This window comes from Chelonoidis abingdonii, chromosome 1 (assembly GCF_003597395.2).
Source record: "Chelonoidis abingdonii isolate Lonesome George chromosome 1, CheloAbing_2.0, whole genome shotgun sequence".
Classification (NCBI taxonomy): domain Eukaryota; kingdom Metazoa; phylum Chordata; order Testudines; family Testudinidae; genus Chelonoidis; species Chelonoidis abingdonii.
The window spans coordinates 29,820,014-29,833,956 of NC_133769.1; the positions used below are offsets into that span (position 1 = coordinate 29,820,014).

At 40.6% G+C, this 13,943-nt stretch overlaps 1 protein-coding gene across 1 annotated transcript in view; it reads left to right on the forward strand.

The window, feature by feature from the left end:
- PRKAR2B (protein kinase cAMP-dependent type II regulatory subunit beta) overlaps positions 1–13,943 on the forward strand; it is a 113,125-nt gene that overhangs the window by 86,145 nt on the left and 13,037 nt on the right. Inside the window, exon 5 of the mRNA XM_032769826.2 lies at positions 12,256–12,362. Coding sequence (XP_032625717.1) covers positions 12,256–12,362 — 107 coding nt within the window. The remainder of the gene's footprint in view (positions 1–12,255; positions 12,363–13,943) is intronic.

The following is a 13,943-nucleotide window of genomic DNA, read 5'->3' on the forward strand; positions in this document are numbered from 1 at the left end:
AGGTGGCCTGTAGTAGACTCCTAGCACGACATCACTCTTGTTTTTTACCCCTTTTAGCCTAACCCAGAGACTCTCAACACTTCCATCTCCTATGTCCATCTCCACCTCAGTCCAAGTGTGTACATTTTTAATATATAATGGAACACCTCCTCCCTTTTCTCCCATCCTTCCTGAGCAAGCTGTACCCATCCATACCAACATTCCAATCGTGTATTATCCCACCAAGTTTTAGTGATCTCAACAATGTCATAGTTGTATTTATTTATTAGCACTTCCAGTTCTTCCTGCTTATTACCCATACTTCCTGCATGCTACTATGGTGCATTTCTTTGGTATTCCTCTCCCTACAAGGATGTTAATTTCATTACATTATGGTCACTATTACCAAGCTGCTCAGCTATATTCACCTCTTGGCCCAGATCCTGTGCATCACTTAGGACTAAATCAAGAATTGCCTCTCACTTTTTGGGTTCCAGGACTAGCTGTTCCAAGAAGCAGTCATTAATGGTCTAGTGTGTTGCTGAAGAAAAACTGTCCTTTGTCCCCACACCTTCCTGCCATTCTGTTCATCTCTCTCCATGATTTTCTTTTCCTCATTTCGCTCCCTACCCTAGCTCTGTGTGCCTCTTTTCCCTCCCACTGTTATGCTGAATCCTACTCGATGCTGAAATATTAAATTGACCAAAGTGAGTGAAAGGTAAATGACAGGATGTCATTTTAACTTGTGAGCAGAGTATGTAAAATTGTTGTTGAAAGGAAGAACAGAACAGAATCAAAGAACTGTGTGAACTGAGTCTTTTTGGAGTAAAGGAATTACTGATTATCAATGTTTGGTATTTATATGGCTCCCTCACCATAATATCTGAGGAACTCACAATCTTTAATGTGTTTATCTTCACAGCATCCCTGTGAGGTAGGGAACTACTGTTATCCCCATTTTCTTGTTGGGGAGTGGGGCACAGGGAGACTGTGTGATTTGCTCAGGGTCATACAGGAAGTTTGGGATGGAACAGAATTGAACTGAGATCTCCTGAGTCCAAAGCAAGAACCCTAATCACTGGATCATCTTTTTTTTTTTTTTGGTTTTTATTGTGGTCTTTTTCACACCCCCAGCATCTCATCCAAGACTTCTGGTGCCCGTGGCATCTACCTTAATAGTCAAGTTGAAGCCCAGCTCCTTGTTCCAGATTGGCTAGTGCAAACACCATTGCAACTGTACGTATATGGCAGTGCATTTAAATCCAGGATATCTTGTTTTACATGAGTAGTAGGGAAGTAAATTTGGACTCATGGAAGTTATTTTCTGTCTGTGTACTGGTCATGACTTTCCATTCTTTCTATCCTGCTTGGGCTGAAAAAGTGCCACCATCACTGGGTCCGGCATTAGGAGTTTGTATCAACAAGTTTAAATGCTGATGCTTCTTTGGGACCAGCTGTTTTGATGAATAGTTGTGCAGTGGGGAGAGCATTGTTCAGAAGGACTTACGTTACCAAATCTATGAAGTGACATTAATAAGATACACAGGTTTCCAAATGGTGGCAAATTAGTGGGCTCTCTAGTGTTTTTTTAAAAAAGGAACTAAATAGCATTTCCAAAGGGCAAATCACATTCCATAAGCACTCTCCTGTCTGAAGCAGGAGCCACTATCCAAGGACTCCTGTTGACTACGTTTTTAATCCATATAGAATATATAGTAAATACAGTACACGTTTGGTTATGTTCAATAGCTGTTTATTATCTATTAGAAATTTCTTCACAGTCCCCTTGAGATAGATACCATATTTATTTTCCTGACTGGAAAGTAAATTGAGACTAAAACATTATTTTATTCATGCAGTATGTGCATACAGGATGGTACTTAAAATGTGATACTGATATTAGCTAGTTAGAAGGGCCAGGAGCGAAAGCTGGTAATTTTGTACTTGACCTTGAAAAAAGCATCATATACTGTTCTAGGGAGATGTCACTAACAGTAGAAAAATTACTATGCTATAGGGTTTAGCTGTGTATATTTCTTGTTTGTACTATCTATAACAGTGTTACTGAACTTATACACACGTACAATTTTGTTGTAAAACTCATTTTGAAAGAATCATTGACCTTCAGATACACCAGTTAGGTGTGAACATAAGCATAGACACATGAATGGTAATTGTGAGCTGGGGGGTAGCAACCTGTCTGGCTGTGAAAGCCAAACTCCTGGATGTAACTGAGCTCTGGGGAGCATAAAGAGCTTAGAAGCTCTACTAAGCGAGAATTGCACAGCTCTACAGCATTCTGTTGCTAGTTTGACTTCTGTATAAGTTGCATCACAAAAGTTGACCTGCAATTTTGGGAAAAAACATTTTCGTACAGGGCGTAGGCCTCTTTCAGTGCACAGAATGGATAGTGCTCAGTGAATGAGGCAGTTCAAGACTTTTTTATCCCCAGCATTCAGTATGTGACTCATGCCTAATGTACTACACCTCATCCAGGTGCTGGACTGAATATGCTTTTTTTTTAAATTTCCTCATGGCTTTTCTGTTGTCCTCATCACAGTAGTACATCAGTACTTCGCACACGTGAATGAATTCCTCTTCACAGTACCTCTTTTTGAAGTAGGGAGAGGTATTATTACTTCCTACTTGTTTACAGTATTATTTTAAATTTAGACCTCTGCATTTTTTTTTTCTTTCTTGTTCAAGTTCTGACTCCTCTAAGTTAGTGGTGGTTCATTGTGGTGAGAGTTGCTGCTGTTTCATTTTGTATCTATTTTATTGTGCAGGGACACTTTGAGCACAGGCATATTTTATGTATGTTTACATGTAAAGTAAAAAAATGCAAACTATGTAAATGTAGTGTTTCTAAGGTTGCAAAGTCAAGCACTCAAAAGCAGGAGATGCCAGAATTTAAGTTTCCTACGCATTGTTAATTCAGCCACTTGTTCACATACACAGAGATACAGTCCTAATTTAATAATCGTACACTAACTTTTCCACAGGAGTCCTGCCTCATTCACATTAAAAGATAGATAGTGGTTAGTGAATGAGGCAGTGGTTAAAAACCAAATACCGAACAACAGTTAGTATATGTGTGGCTGATCCCTTATTTACTTCATGCCATCCAAACACTGCACTAAATTTGGCAGTCATCACAATAATGTAGACTAATCAAGTGTACTTATAATTGTACATTGTTGTCTTAAGACAATTTCTAAAATGTGGCTATATGGGACTCTATCAAGTGATTCTTTTATTCTCTTTTCCTAAAGGCACTAAAAAGTAGAAATGACAACACATTTATATTTATATTTAGAAGTTGCATAAACTGTGTGCCCTCTGGGCATACTTGCCAAATTTACTAATTAACAAATTAAGAGGAATGCCTAACAACCATTGGAAAAGTTGTGTCTCAAAGTCTGTTTTTACTGCACCATCAAGACTTCTGTGATCACTCCTTACTTGGACAACTGTGCAAATTCTTTCTCCAAGCATAATTTTTGCCAAGTTGTAGACTCTTCATTTTGTACAGTAGAGCATAACATTTTGAAACAACTGTTTGAAGATATTGTTCTCATGAATATTTCAATGCCAAACGCAACAGGTAACTTCTTGCAGTGTGAGATCAAATATGATTCAATTTGTATCAAACAAACAGTTTTGCCCCAGTATATAAAATCAATTTGTGTTAGAATGGTTATTTTTCCAATGAGTCAGAGTCATTTTACTTCAGCATGCAGCCAATCTGCATATTGTGTGAATAGAGAATTAAAAATAAACCCTATGTTTTTTCAGTAGTTGTCAGTCATAATGACAACCACCTACATATTGAATGTTTCCTTAGTTCTGTGCTATGAGGTTATAATTACAGGGAATGATAGATTTTGATTGATTAGAAAGACAGATCTTGTATGTCATGAGATTAGGAAGAGTGTTCAAAGGCATTGTTAGACTGTGTCTACACTAGACATTTTTGTTCTTAAAATTTGCCACAGTTGGTACCTCTGTACAGCTCCAGGAGTGGTAGCACTAGAATGGACTGTCCACCAGCACTTTAACCACTATATTGTCTAACCCTGCTCAGAATAGGTGTAGATTATACAAATATGTGTGGCCACCAGCAGCTGGTGTACACTTGTGATCCCACTCTTGGTACCACTGATAGAAGCAATGGTGTGAAATTTTGAGAGAAAAAAAAATCTAGTGTAGACACAGCCTCACTGTGCTACTCTCTTTGCTGCCATCTGAAGTCTGTGACCCTGATTTGATTTACACCAGGGTGAGATCAGAGTCTACTCACTGAAGTTGTAGTGGAGTAAAACCAGTGTAACTGAGACAATAATCAGGCTTTTTTTTCCCATTATGTATCCAGGCTAATTATGGATGCTCATATACATTTTGTTTTGGAATAGGTAGTAAAGTTACTTTGTGAATTCACTGCAATTTAACCGGTCTTTTTGCCTTCCCCTGCAAAGCCAGCTGTAACAAAGATTTTGGGGTGAAGTACATTAGCCACAACATTTCAAACAAAGAAAATATCTTGGACAAGAACTGTAATATTCAAGTCCTTTGTGTCAGCCAGGAGTCTTTGTGCATGAATCCACTATCAACTGTGGATTTGTTACTAGGAAAACCTCATTTCTTCCCTATCCCTTAGTGTGAGAGGATGGCAATGATTCTCTCTCTATCAAAAATGGGTATTTTTATTATTCTAAAGTGTGCTGTCATGATTGAAACCCATGTTTCCAGTCGCTTTCTCAAAAATGTTCCTTTTCTGACTGACATTAATACACTTACTCTCAGTCCAAAGTTTAATTATTTTTTGAATGGCCTAAGAAATTCCACTGAGCTGTATTAATTATCCAAGTATGAAAACAAATACTATATAAATATACTAAATAATTCTAAATTATTTCAAATGCAGTTTTTCCTACTCAACCCACTTTTTAATAGAGCTTCAAATTTGGCATGTACATAGTTCTCAGTGAGGAATCTGTGTTTGTTGTGTTTTTTTTAAATAACAAATAATGAAGTGACTAAAAAAGTTGTTAAAATGGCATAATGTGCATGTTTAGTACAACATTTTCCTTAAGGAAATGTGTCTAATTTAAATCAAATGTATCATATTTGTAATGCTGCTGGTATTGTAGTATAGATTATCAGGATGCCCCACTACAGCATTCCATATAGCACATGTGCACACATTGCAATAAAAAGCTGCATCTGATTGTGTTTTATATGTATGTAAACACAAACTACTTTAGAAAAAAACTAGTAAGAGAGCACTTAAAAGTAGGAGCCATCAGAATTAAGGGTTGCCTGTATATATGCATTATGACAGTCCTAATTACACAATCACATACAATTGTTCCTACAAGGCTCATGCTGCTTTTAGTGCAAAGTAAGCTGTCCTGGGATAAGAGGGAAGGTCCTCTCATGTGTCAGTAACTGGTTAAAAGATAGGACGTACGGGGTCAATTTTCAGAATGGAGAGCGGTAAATAGTGGTATCCCCCCAGGGGTCTGTGCTGTGATCATTACTGTTTAACATTCATAAATGATCTGGAAAAAAGGATAAACAGCTAGATGGAACAATTTGCAAATTACACAAAACTAGTTAAGATAGTTAAATCTAAAGCGGACTGCAAAGAGTTATACAAAGGGATCTCTCAAAACTGGGTGACTGGGCAGCAAAATGGCAGATGACATTCAGTGTTGATAAATGCAAAGTAATGCACACTGGAAAACATAATCCCAACTATACATATAAAATGCGGGGGTCTAAGATCTTGGAATCATCATGAATGGTTCTCTGAAAACATCTGCTCAATGTGCAGCAGCAGTCAAAAAAGCTAACAATGTTGGGAATCATTAGAAAAGGCATAGATAATAAGACCGAAAATAACATAGTTTGCTCACATCTTGAATACTGCATGCAGATCTGGTCTCCCCATCCCAAAGAAAAGATATATTGGAATTGGAAAAGGTACATAAAAGGGCAACAAAAATGATTTGGGATATGCAACAGCTTCCGTATGAGGAGAGATTAATAAGACTTGGACTTTGCATTTGGAAAAGAGATGACTAAGGAGGGATATGATATAGGTCTATAAAATCATGACTGGTGTGGAGAAAGTAAATAAAGAAGTGGTATTTAATCCTTGACCACAAGAACTAGGGGTCACCAAATCAAATTAATAGGCAACAGGTTTAAAACCAACAAAAAGAAATATTTCTTCACAACGCACAGTCAACCAGTGGAACTCTTTGCCAGAGGATGTTGAAGGCCAAGACTTTAACAGGGTTAAAAAAGAAACTAGATAAGTTCATGGAAGATAGGTCCATCAATGGCTATTAGTGAGGATGGTCAGGGATGCAAATCCTTGCTCTGAAGTATCTCTAGCCTCTGATTGCCAGAAGCTTGGAATGGGTGATGGGATGGATCACTTGATGATTACCTGTTCTGTTCATTCCTTCGGAAGCATCTGGCAGTGGCCACTGTCAAAGGTTGGATACTGGGCTAGATGGACCATTGATCTGTCCCAGTATGGCTGTTCTTTTGTTCTTATCCAGTGCTGCACTGAATATGGATATTTTAATGGGCTTTTCTGTTATGCTTATCACAGTAGTCCTGAGTGCTCACAAGCATGAATTAATTAATCTTTACAACACCTCCTTTGAAGGAGGGAAAAATATTATTACCCCCACTTCACAAATGGTTGATGTCAGAATCAGCGTTGGAATTAAGTTCTCATTTGCATCCTGTGCCTAGTTGTCTAGAATATGGTGCCTCCAGGCAATTCATTTAATCTTTGTTTCCATGTTCCTATCTTTAATATGGGAATTATCATACATAATTATCTACCTCGCAGCGGGTACCAATACCCTTGCTTTATGCAAAACCAGTGCTCAGAGTGTTGACACTCTTTCATTTGTTGAATTGGGGTGGCATATGTCAAAGTCAATTAAAAACAAATGTGTGGACCAGTTGTCAGAGCAATGACACTATGTGTGTGAGCTCATTCTGTGGGTCAGCTATTGAGGAGGAAACTTGGACAGGGAGAAGAAACATCAGTACTGCATCAGCAACTAGCTGGATGCCACACTGAATGTGCATGTGCAGTTTGCAGAAATCTCTTTGTGTGATCTGTTGCATGAACTGAAGAGTATGATAGAATTGCTGAATTTAAAATATCTTCTGAATCTTGGAGAGAATAAACAGGTTAAATTCCAAAGCATCTATCTAAAGGAAATTGTCTACATAGACATTCTTGGCAAGATATTTAGAAATTAGAGGTCTTCAATGTATTTAAACTGTGAAACCCAAGTTCCATCTGTACATTTCTATATTTCTGCTTGAGAGTTGATTTAATTGAATGTATCCCTTGATACTTCTGACTCCATATGTCAGTGGTAAAGTAAAATATTTGTTGTTGTAGTGTCCAAAGCATAATTCAGACTGTCACTTTATTAGTCTGCTACATTTCTTTATAAACCTAATTATTCCATTAAAGCGGTGTTGTATCCAGTGTGTGAAATCCTACTCATCCTACTCACTGACTGCACTAGTTAAGTCCAAGGTTTATCTATTCAAGTGAAGCATTGCACACATTTAGGTTTGCTTCTGTCCTCACATTATCTAGGCATCGTATGATTTACCTTTTCATAATGGTTCACAGTGGTTTGGAAACATGTATTCCCATAAGTTGGCTCCAAACACTAAAACCTCAGGAATATTTTGTTGGTGGTATAGACCTCGTTTTCTAACTTGTATACTGTATGTGATCACTAAGGGCAAAACTATATCCTCAGATATTCATGTACAACTGAGGTTGACTTGCATGGAAGCTATATGCAAGTCTCTGAGGTTAGAATGTGACCCTTGCAGCTAAGAGGTCACAGGTGTAGAAAAAGGGAGACGAGACAGTTGTGCAGGAATTAAGAGAAATTAAGGTTGTCATTTAAATTAAGGAAAAAAATCAGGGTATCTGTTAGGTCCGAACAGACAGAAGCAGTGATGTAAGCCTGGACAGGTTGAGGAGAAGGTCATTTTAACAGGAATATTCTCTCATTCCCATGAGGCAAGATTTTAAAAATCACCACCACCGAAGCCATGAGAGTGGATCAGCTTTTGCCTTAGGCATGGGGTGGGGGAAGGAAGGGCCAAAAATAGAACCTTTGGAGCTATCAATAGAGGGGAGATGACCATATTGCACAGTTTTTCTATAGATGTCTATAGAAAGGGAAGGTTGCACATAAAGCCTTCCTGTAGATCAGCAGTTCCCAAACTTTATTCATTCACAATTTTTTAAGAAGGGGACACACAATGTGATGAAGTGAATTGATGGAACATCAGGGTCATGCACCACCAGTGGCACACGTGCCATAATTTGGGAACCCCTGATAGATACTTACAGGAAGAAGGGCACTTGTTATAGATAATATAAATCAGGGATCAGCAACCTTTCAGATGTGGTGTGCCGAGTCTTTATTTATTCACTCTAATTTAGGGTTTTGCGTTCCAGTAATACATTTTTTAGATGGTCTCTTTCTATAAGTCTATAATATATAACTAAACTATTGTTGTATGTAAAGTAAAAAAGATGTTTAAAATGTTTAAGAAGCTTCATTTAAAAATTAATTTAAAATACAGTGCCCCCTGGACAGGTGGCTGTCCGAAACCAATGCAGGTTCAAGTAAGTTTTTGATCGAGTGAGGAAAATCAAAATGTGACAGATTGAAAGTTCAAAACCAAGTCGCCGTTTATTGATGGGGGATACGTTGCAACTTGGGCTGGGAAGGAGCGCTTTTACCAACTAACAATACTATTAGAACAAGAATCTACACACAACTTGAAACAATCTATTTACATCCAACAACAATAAACCAAACAATCTATAATTAACTGCTTACTAAAATCCAGAACAGATACACAAAAACTAAATAAACTGTGTGCACATTAACCAAATACTGTAAAATACAACAATTAACCACAATAGCAATTAATACAACAATTTAACTCTCATATACTATATACATAACTTTACACCAAACAACAATATATACAGTTCTGTACCAAATAAAGGAGGGAAAAAGAGAAGAGGCTAAGCAAACAGAATGTTCACAGAAATTAGAATACAAATACCACACTCCAGGCGCAGCTGACCAGCAGTACAGACACCAAGGACATGACGAATTGGCGGGAAACACGGCACGACAAGAGCCGGCAAAATACGCAGGAGACCCTTCTAGCTGGAAGGAGGATCCAAGTCTTTCAGCTAACATGCGGATACTCCTCCAGATCTTGGCGCGAGACATGGTCTTATTTGAAAGCTCTCTTACTCGTGTCAGCATCTGATTGGTCCCTAGCTCCTTCGCCTTCCAGGTTCCAAGCTGGAGCCCTCCATGTAAACAGGATCTACATATGGCACACTACCCTTATTCACACGGCACGCTGGTATTTTTGCATGAGGCACTAGCCTGACTCCTAGGTGACCAGGCAAAAAGGGCGGGAAAATGCACACGGCACTGTAATGTTGCACACCACACTACGGTGTTGCACACGGTACCAATATGACTTTTTGACCAACAATTGGCCGTACAGACGCCATGTTTGAGCATAGGCTTAGGGCTGCAACAGTGGCCAGGACCCAGGCAGCGTGAGTGCCACTGAAAATGAGCTTGCATGCTGCCTTAGGCATGCGTGCCATAGGTTGCTTACCCCTGATATAAATTAATAAAAGGATAGGAAAACTAATTTAGCTGTGGCTTCTGTGTATGTTGGATGTAGAATCATAGAAGTACAAGACTGAAAGGGGCCTCTTGAGGTCCTCTAGTCCAGTCCTCTGTATTCAAGGCAGGACTAAGTATTATCTAGACCATCCCTGACAGGTGTTTGTCTTGACATGTGCAATACTTTTAAATATTCATACTTTCTGAAGTTACAGTATATGTAGTTAACATGGTGGGGCCCACTTGCCTCTCTTGAATGTCCTCGATTGAATATGTGCATACACCTGCTTTTTCTTCAGCTTTGCACTGCTCATGGTGCCTCCGGTTGGCTACTCCCCTCGTCAGCGGGATCTTCAGTGATTCATCTTTTCAGCCGAATCACAATTTATACACTAATAAAACAAACCCCTTCCGGGGTACAAGTCCAACAGGGCCTGTCCCAATACCCTGGTTATAGTCCCTCATGGGCTTGCTTCCCAAACGGTCTCTCAGCTCCTGCTGGGCTCTCTCTCATCTTGTCCCTTTTCTGGTATGAAGCAGTGCCCCCAGGGCTTCCTCCCTGGGGGGCTCTTCACCAGTTACCCCAGCTCTTCAGCTGAGTCCCTCTTTACAATTCAGTTCACTCCCTTTCCAGGGGATATCAAAAATTCCCACAAATGCTGACCTTCTTCTGGGTCTTTAGCCCCTTCTCTGGGTTACATACCTTCTCAGTGCTTAAGCCACTTCCCTAGTGGTGGGGGGGGGGGGGGGCAGGCCCATCCACTACTCCGGGTCCCAACTAAGGGATCCTATAAGTAGCAGCTGACTGCTGCCTCCCATTACTGGGGACACTTCCCCACAGCCCCAGCACTTTCATCTTCACCTTTATCTCAGGGCTGAAGTCCTTCTTGAGTCCCTTTAGGCAGCCAAGAGCACCTTCCTTTCTCCCCTGGTCCCTGTCAGCAATTGCTCTGTCAATTCCTGCTGCGAGCCAGTAACACCTTCCTGCTCCCCTGGCTCCAGTGAGCAACTGAATGTGGGCTGTCCGGTAGCTTCTTTTTATATAGGAGCCTGCTGGACTCTGATTGGCTGCTTCCCTGTAGCTATTCTAGGCAGCCTGGAGGACTCACCTCTACTGCTTTTTCCTGGGGTGAGGTGTGGTAGGACCAGGAGGCCTTTCGCAAGGGACCTCTGTGCCTAGTATTCCCCTTTGCAAGTTATGATCTATCTTCAGTGTGCTTCATAGATACTAATTATATGTAACTAATATTATGTAACTTCATGTGTATAGCTTCACATACTAATACACAGGATATGGCTATTGTATAAATAAATGGGGAATTTCAATATTGAAACATACTAGTTCAGGTGCTACTTATAGAAGTCAAGTAAATACTATATTGCGACAAATATATCTACCATTGTGTGACAGAGTGGCGTAGAGGTCTCCATCCAGTGCAGCATGAGTGCACACCAGCGTTTAAGCTGTCTTCCGTCTCAAGACTGTGAGGCCTAGTGTATAAAGTCAATAGGCTTGCCCTGGTCGGCAGGGCAGGGAGGCCTAGTGGGGGTTGGGCCGCCTCCCAGTGGTAGGTGGCAGCCTGGGTGGGGGACCTGAGCCTTCCCTGCTCTACTGGGTCCCAGCCCAGGACCCTGGTAGTGGCAAGTGGACTCGCCACTTAGTCAGTGGGGATCCGCCCAAAACATACTGACTGCTGTAAGGACAATGGCTAGACCCTCCCTGGGCTACTTCCTACCATGACTCCTGCAGTTCCTTACTCTAGACGTCTTGGGGGTCTCTGGTTTCCTTCGGTTGTGCTGCTCCCGGGGGCTCTGACCTCCAAATGGCATCCCACTTGGTGTCTGCCTGGATATCAGCACCTCCGGCTCCCACAGTCTGGGACTTCGGCAGCTCCCAGGCTGGAGTCTGCAGCATGTGTCCTTCCTCTCCAGTTGTCAGCCCAGACTGAGCTGGGGGGCTACTCCCCTTTATATTAGTGCTACACCTTGAGCGTGCCCAGTAAAAAGTGGGGGCATGGCTTCCTCAGCTCACAGTTTGGAGTTAACGCTTCCCCATCCAGTGCGGGGTGAATGCACGGCATCACACATTGGTTAGCAAAGCAACAACTAATGTATTTTATGCGGCTGCAGGGGATGCCAAGTAATATATTGGGTATCACACCAGATATCAAGTAATCTTGCATTATTAAGTGAAGGGATGGTTTTGGAAAGGATTGTTACAGGGCACTGCATTAGGAAAGTGAACAACAGCAGTATTAAAACTGCAGGTGTGTCTTTGTGCTCTGAACACAATAAAACGAGCTGGAACTAAATGTTGAAATACTGACTAAAAATCTCACTATTTTTCTGATAAATTGACAGATTATTGTAACATGAAAATTTTATCTATTTCAGGTGTGCTATCATCATCTGAGCTGTGTCCAGTGCAATATTTAAGACTAAATAGAACATTTAAACAATTAATTTGTATTTTTGAGGGTGATACCATAAAATTAGAGCCTAATTTTCATCTTATGGGGTTTTTTGTTATTGTTTTTTTAAATAGGAACAGATGTCTCAGGTATTAGATGCTATGTTTGAAAAGCTGGTTGAAGGAGGGGAGCATGTCATTGATCAAGGTGATGATGGTGACAACTTCTATGTAATTGATAGGTGAGTGATTAAATATTATTGTAACACAAGGGATTATGCACAGTTGTATCAATGAAAATATATTTTTGCATATACTTGCAGTTGAATCAGACAGGTGTGTGCATGTATAAAAGAAAATGCAAAGATATTTTATCAGAGTTAAAGAGTAGTTGAACAATAGAGAGCAGTTAGTGAAAAAAATCTAGCCTGTTCTCACCTGTAATAAAATGTTTGAAAGGGAACATGTCACTGGTCCTTTAATGTAATGTTCTGTCACAAAGACCAACTGATTTAATGTAACAAATAATTGGAAAAGATTTAGCATTCAATATTTGATTGAAATCTTATTACATTCTCAATGCTGTTGGTTAAGGTTCTTGTTCATGAGAAGAAAATTTAAATTATCAAAGACTTGCACAAATTTTAACTACACTTCCCATATGGGTCTAATTCTTCATAGAAGATTAATAGGTAAAATGATAGATATAATTGCTGAAACAGTGATTTGGGAGCACCCTTTGTATTGCGGCTGCTGCTGTTGACCTTTGGTTAAATTCTTACCAAGTCATCGATATAGGTCAATGCACTAAACTAATGGTTCTCAAACTTTTTTTTGCGTGGACCACTTGAAAATTTCTGTGGGTCTCGGTGAACCATTTAATGATCTTTCCAAATGTTGTTTGTACCGCTAGCTAACTATGGTAAAGTGCTTTGGATAAAAGTGCTATATAAAAAAAAACTAGTAAGAATTACATTCTTTTCTTCTACAAATAAAAGCACATAAATCATATTTTAATATCAGTAGTCTTACCTTTCTAATGCGATGGATGTACCCTCTCTCCCCCGCCACAGCAGCACCCGAGATGGGTCTGGGAAGGAGGGGGATCTCTCCCTCTCTCCTCCACTGCTGCAGCCCTGAACTGGGCCTGGGAAGGAGGGGGGTCTCTCCCTCTCTCGCCTGCTGCAGCAGCCCCCGAGCCAGAGCTAGGAAGGAGGGGGGTCTTTCCCCTACTACAGCAGCCACAGAGCTGAGACTGGGAAGGAGGGGCATCTCTCCAAGGCAGCCACAGCTCTGGCGCTGGGGAAAATCACCTCTTTTTCTGGCCACCGCAGCCCTGCACATCCCAAATTCGCCCCACTCCCTCTTCTCACTCCACTGCCCTCTCCCACTTACCCCCTATTTTCCTCCAAGGCCACCACCTCACCTTACATGTGGGATTTCTCCAGGATCCAGGCACCTAATTAGTAGGGCCGTGTCTGTGCAACTCCACTAATTAGGTGGGTGGCCCTTCATTCTGTTGTGTGCGGCCGCCCAGGCATGCAGCTTAGAGGGAACTATCTGCGGACCACCTGAATGGAGCTCGTGGGCCACTGATGGTCCACGGACCACAGTTTGAGAACTTCTGCGCTAAACTTTTTCTACCTTCTGTCTTCAGTTTCAGGTAGGATACAATGATATAGCCAGGGCTATTAATACTGGCTTCTAGAGAGAATCCCCAATGTACTCTGTATATCTCTGAGGAGACTGTGACACAGAGTTGGGATTCTTCACTGGAGGATCCAAGTTTCTCCCATTTTTCTGGAATTATGGTTTAGCCACTT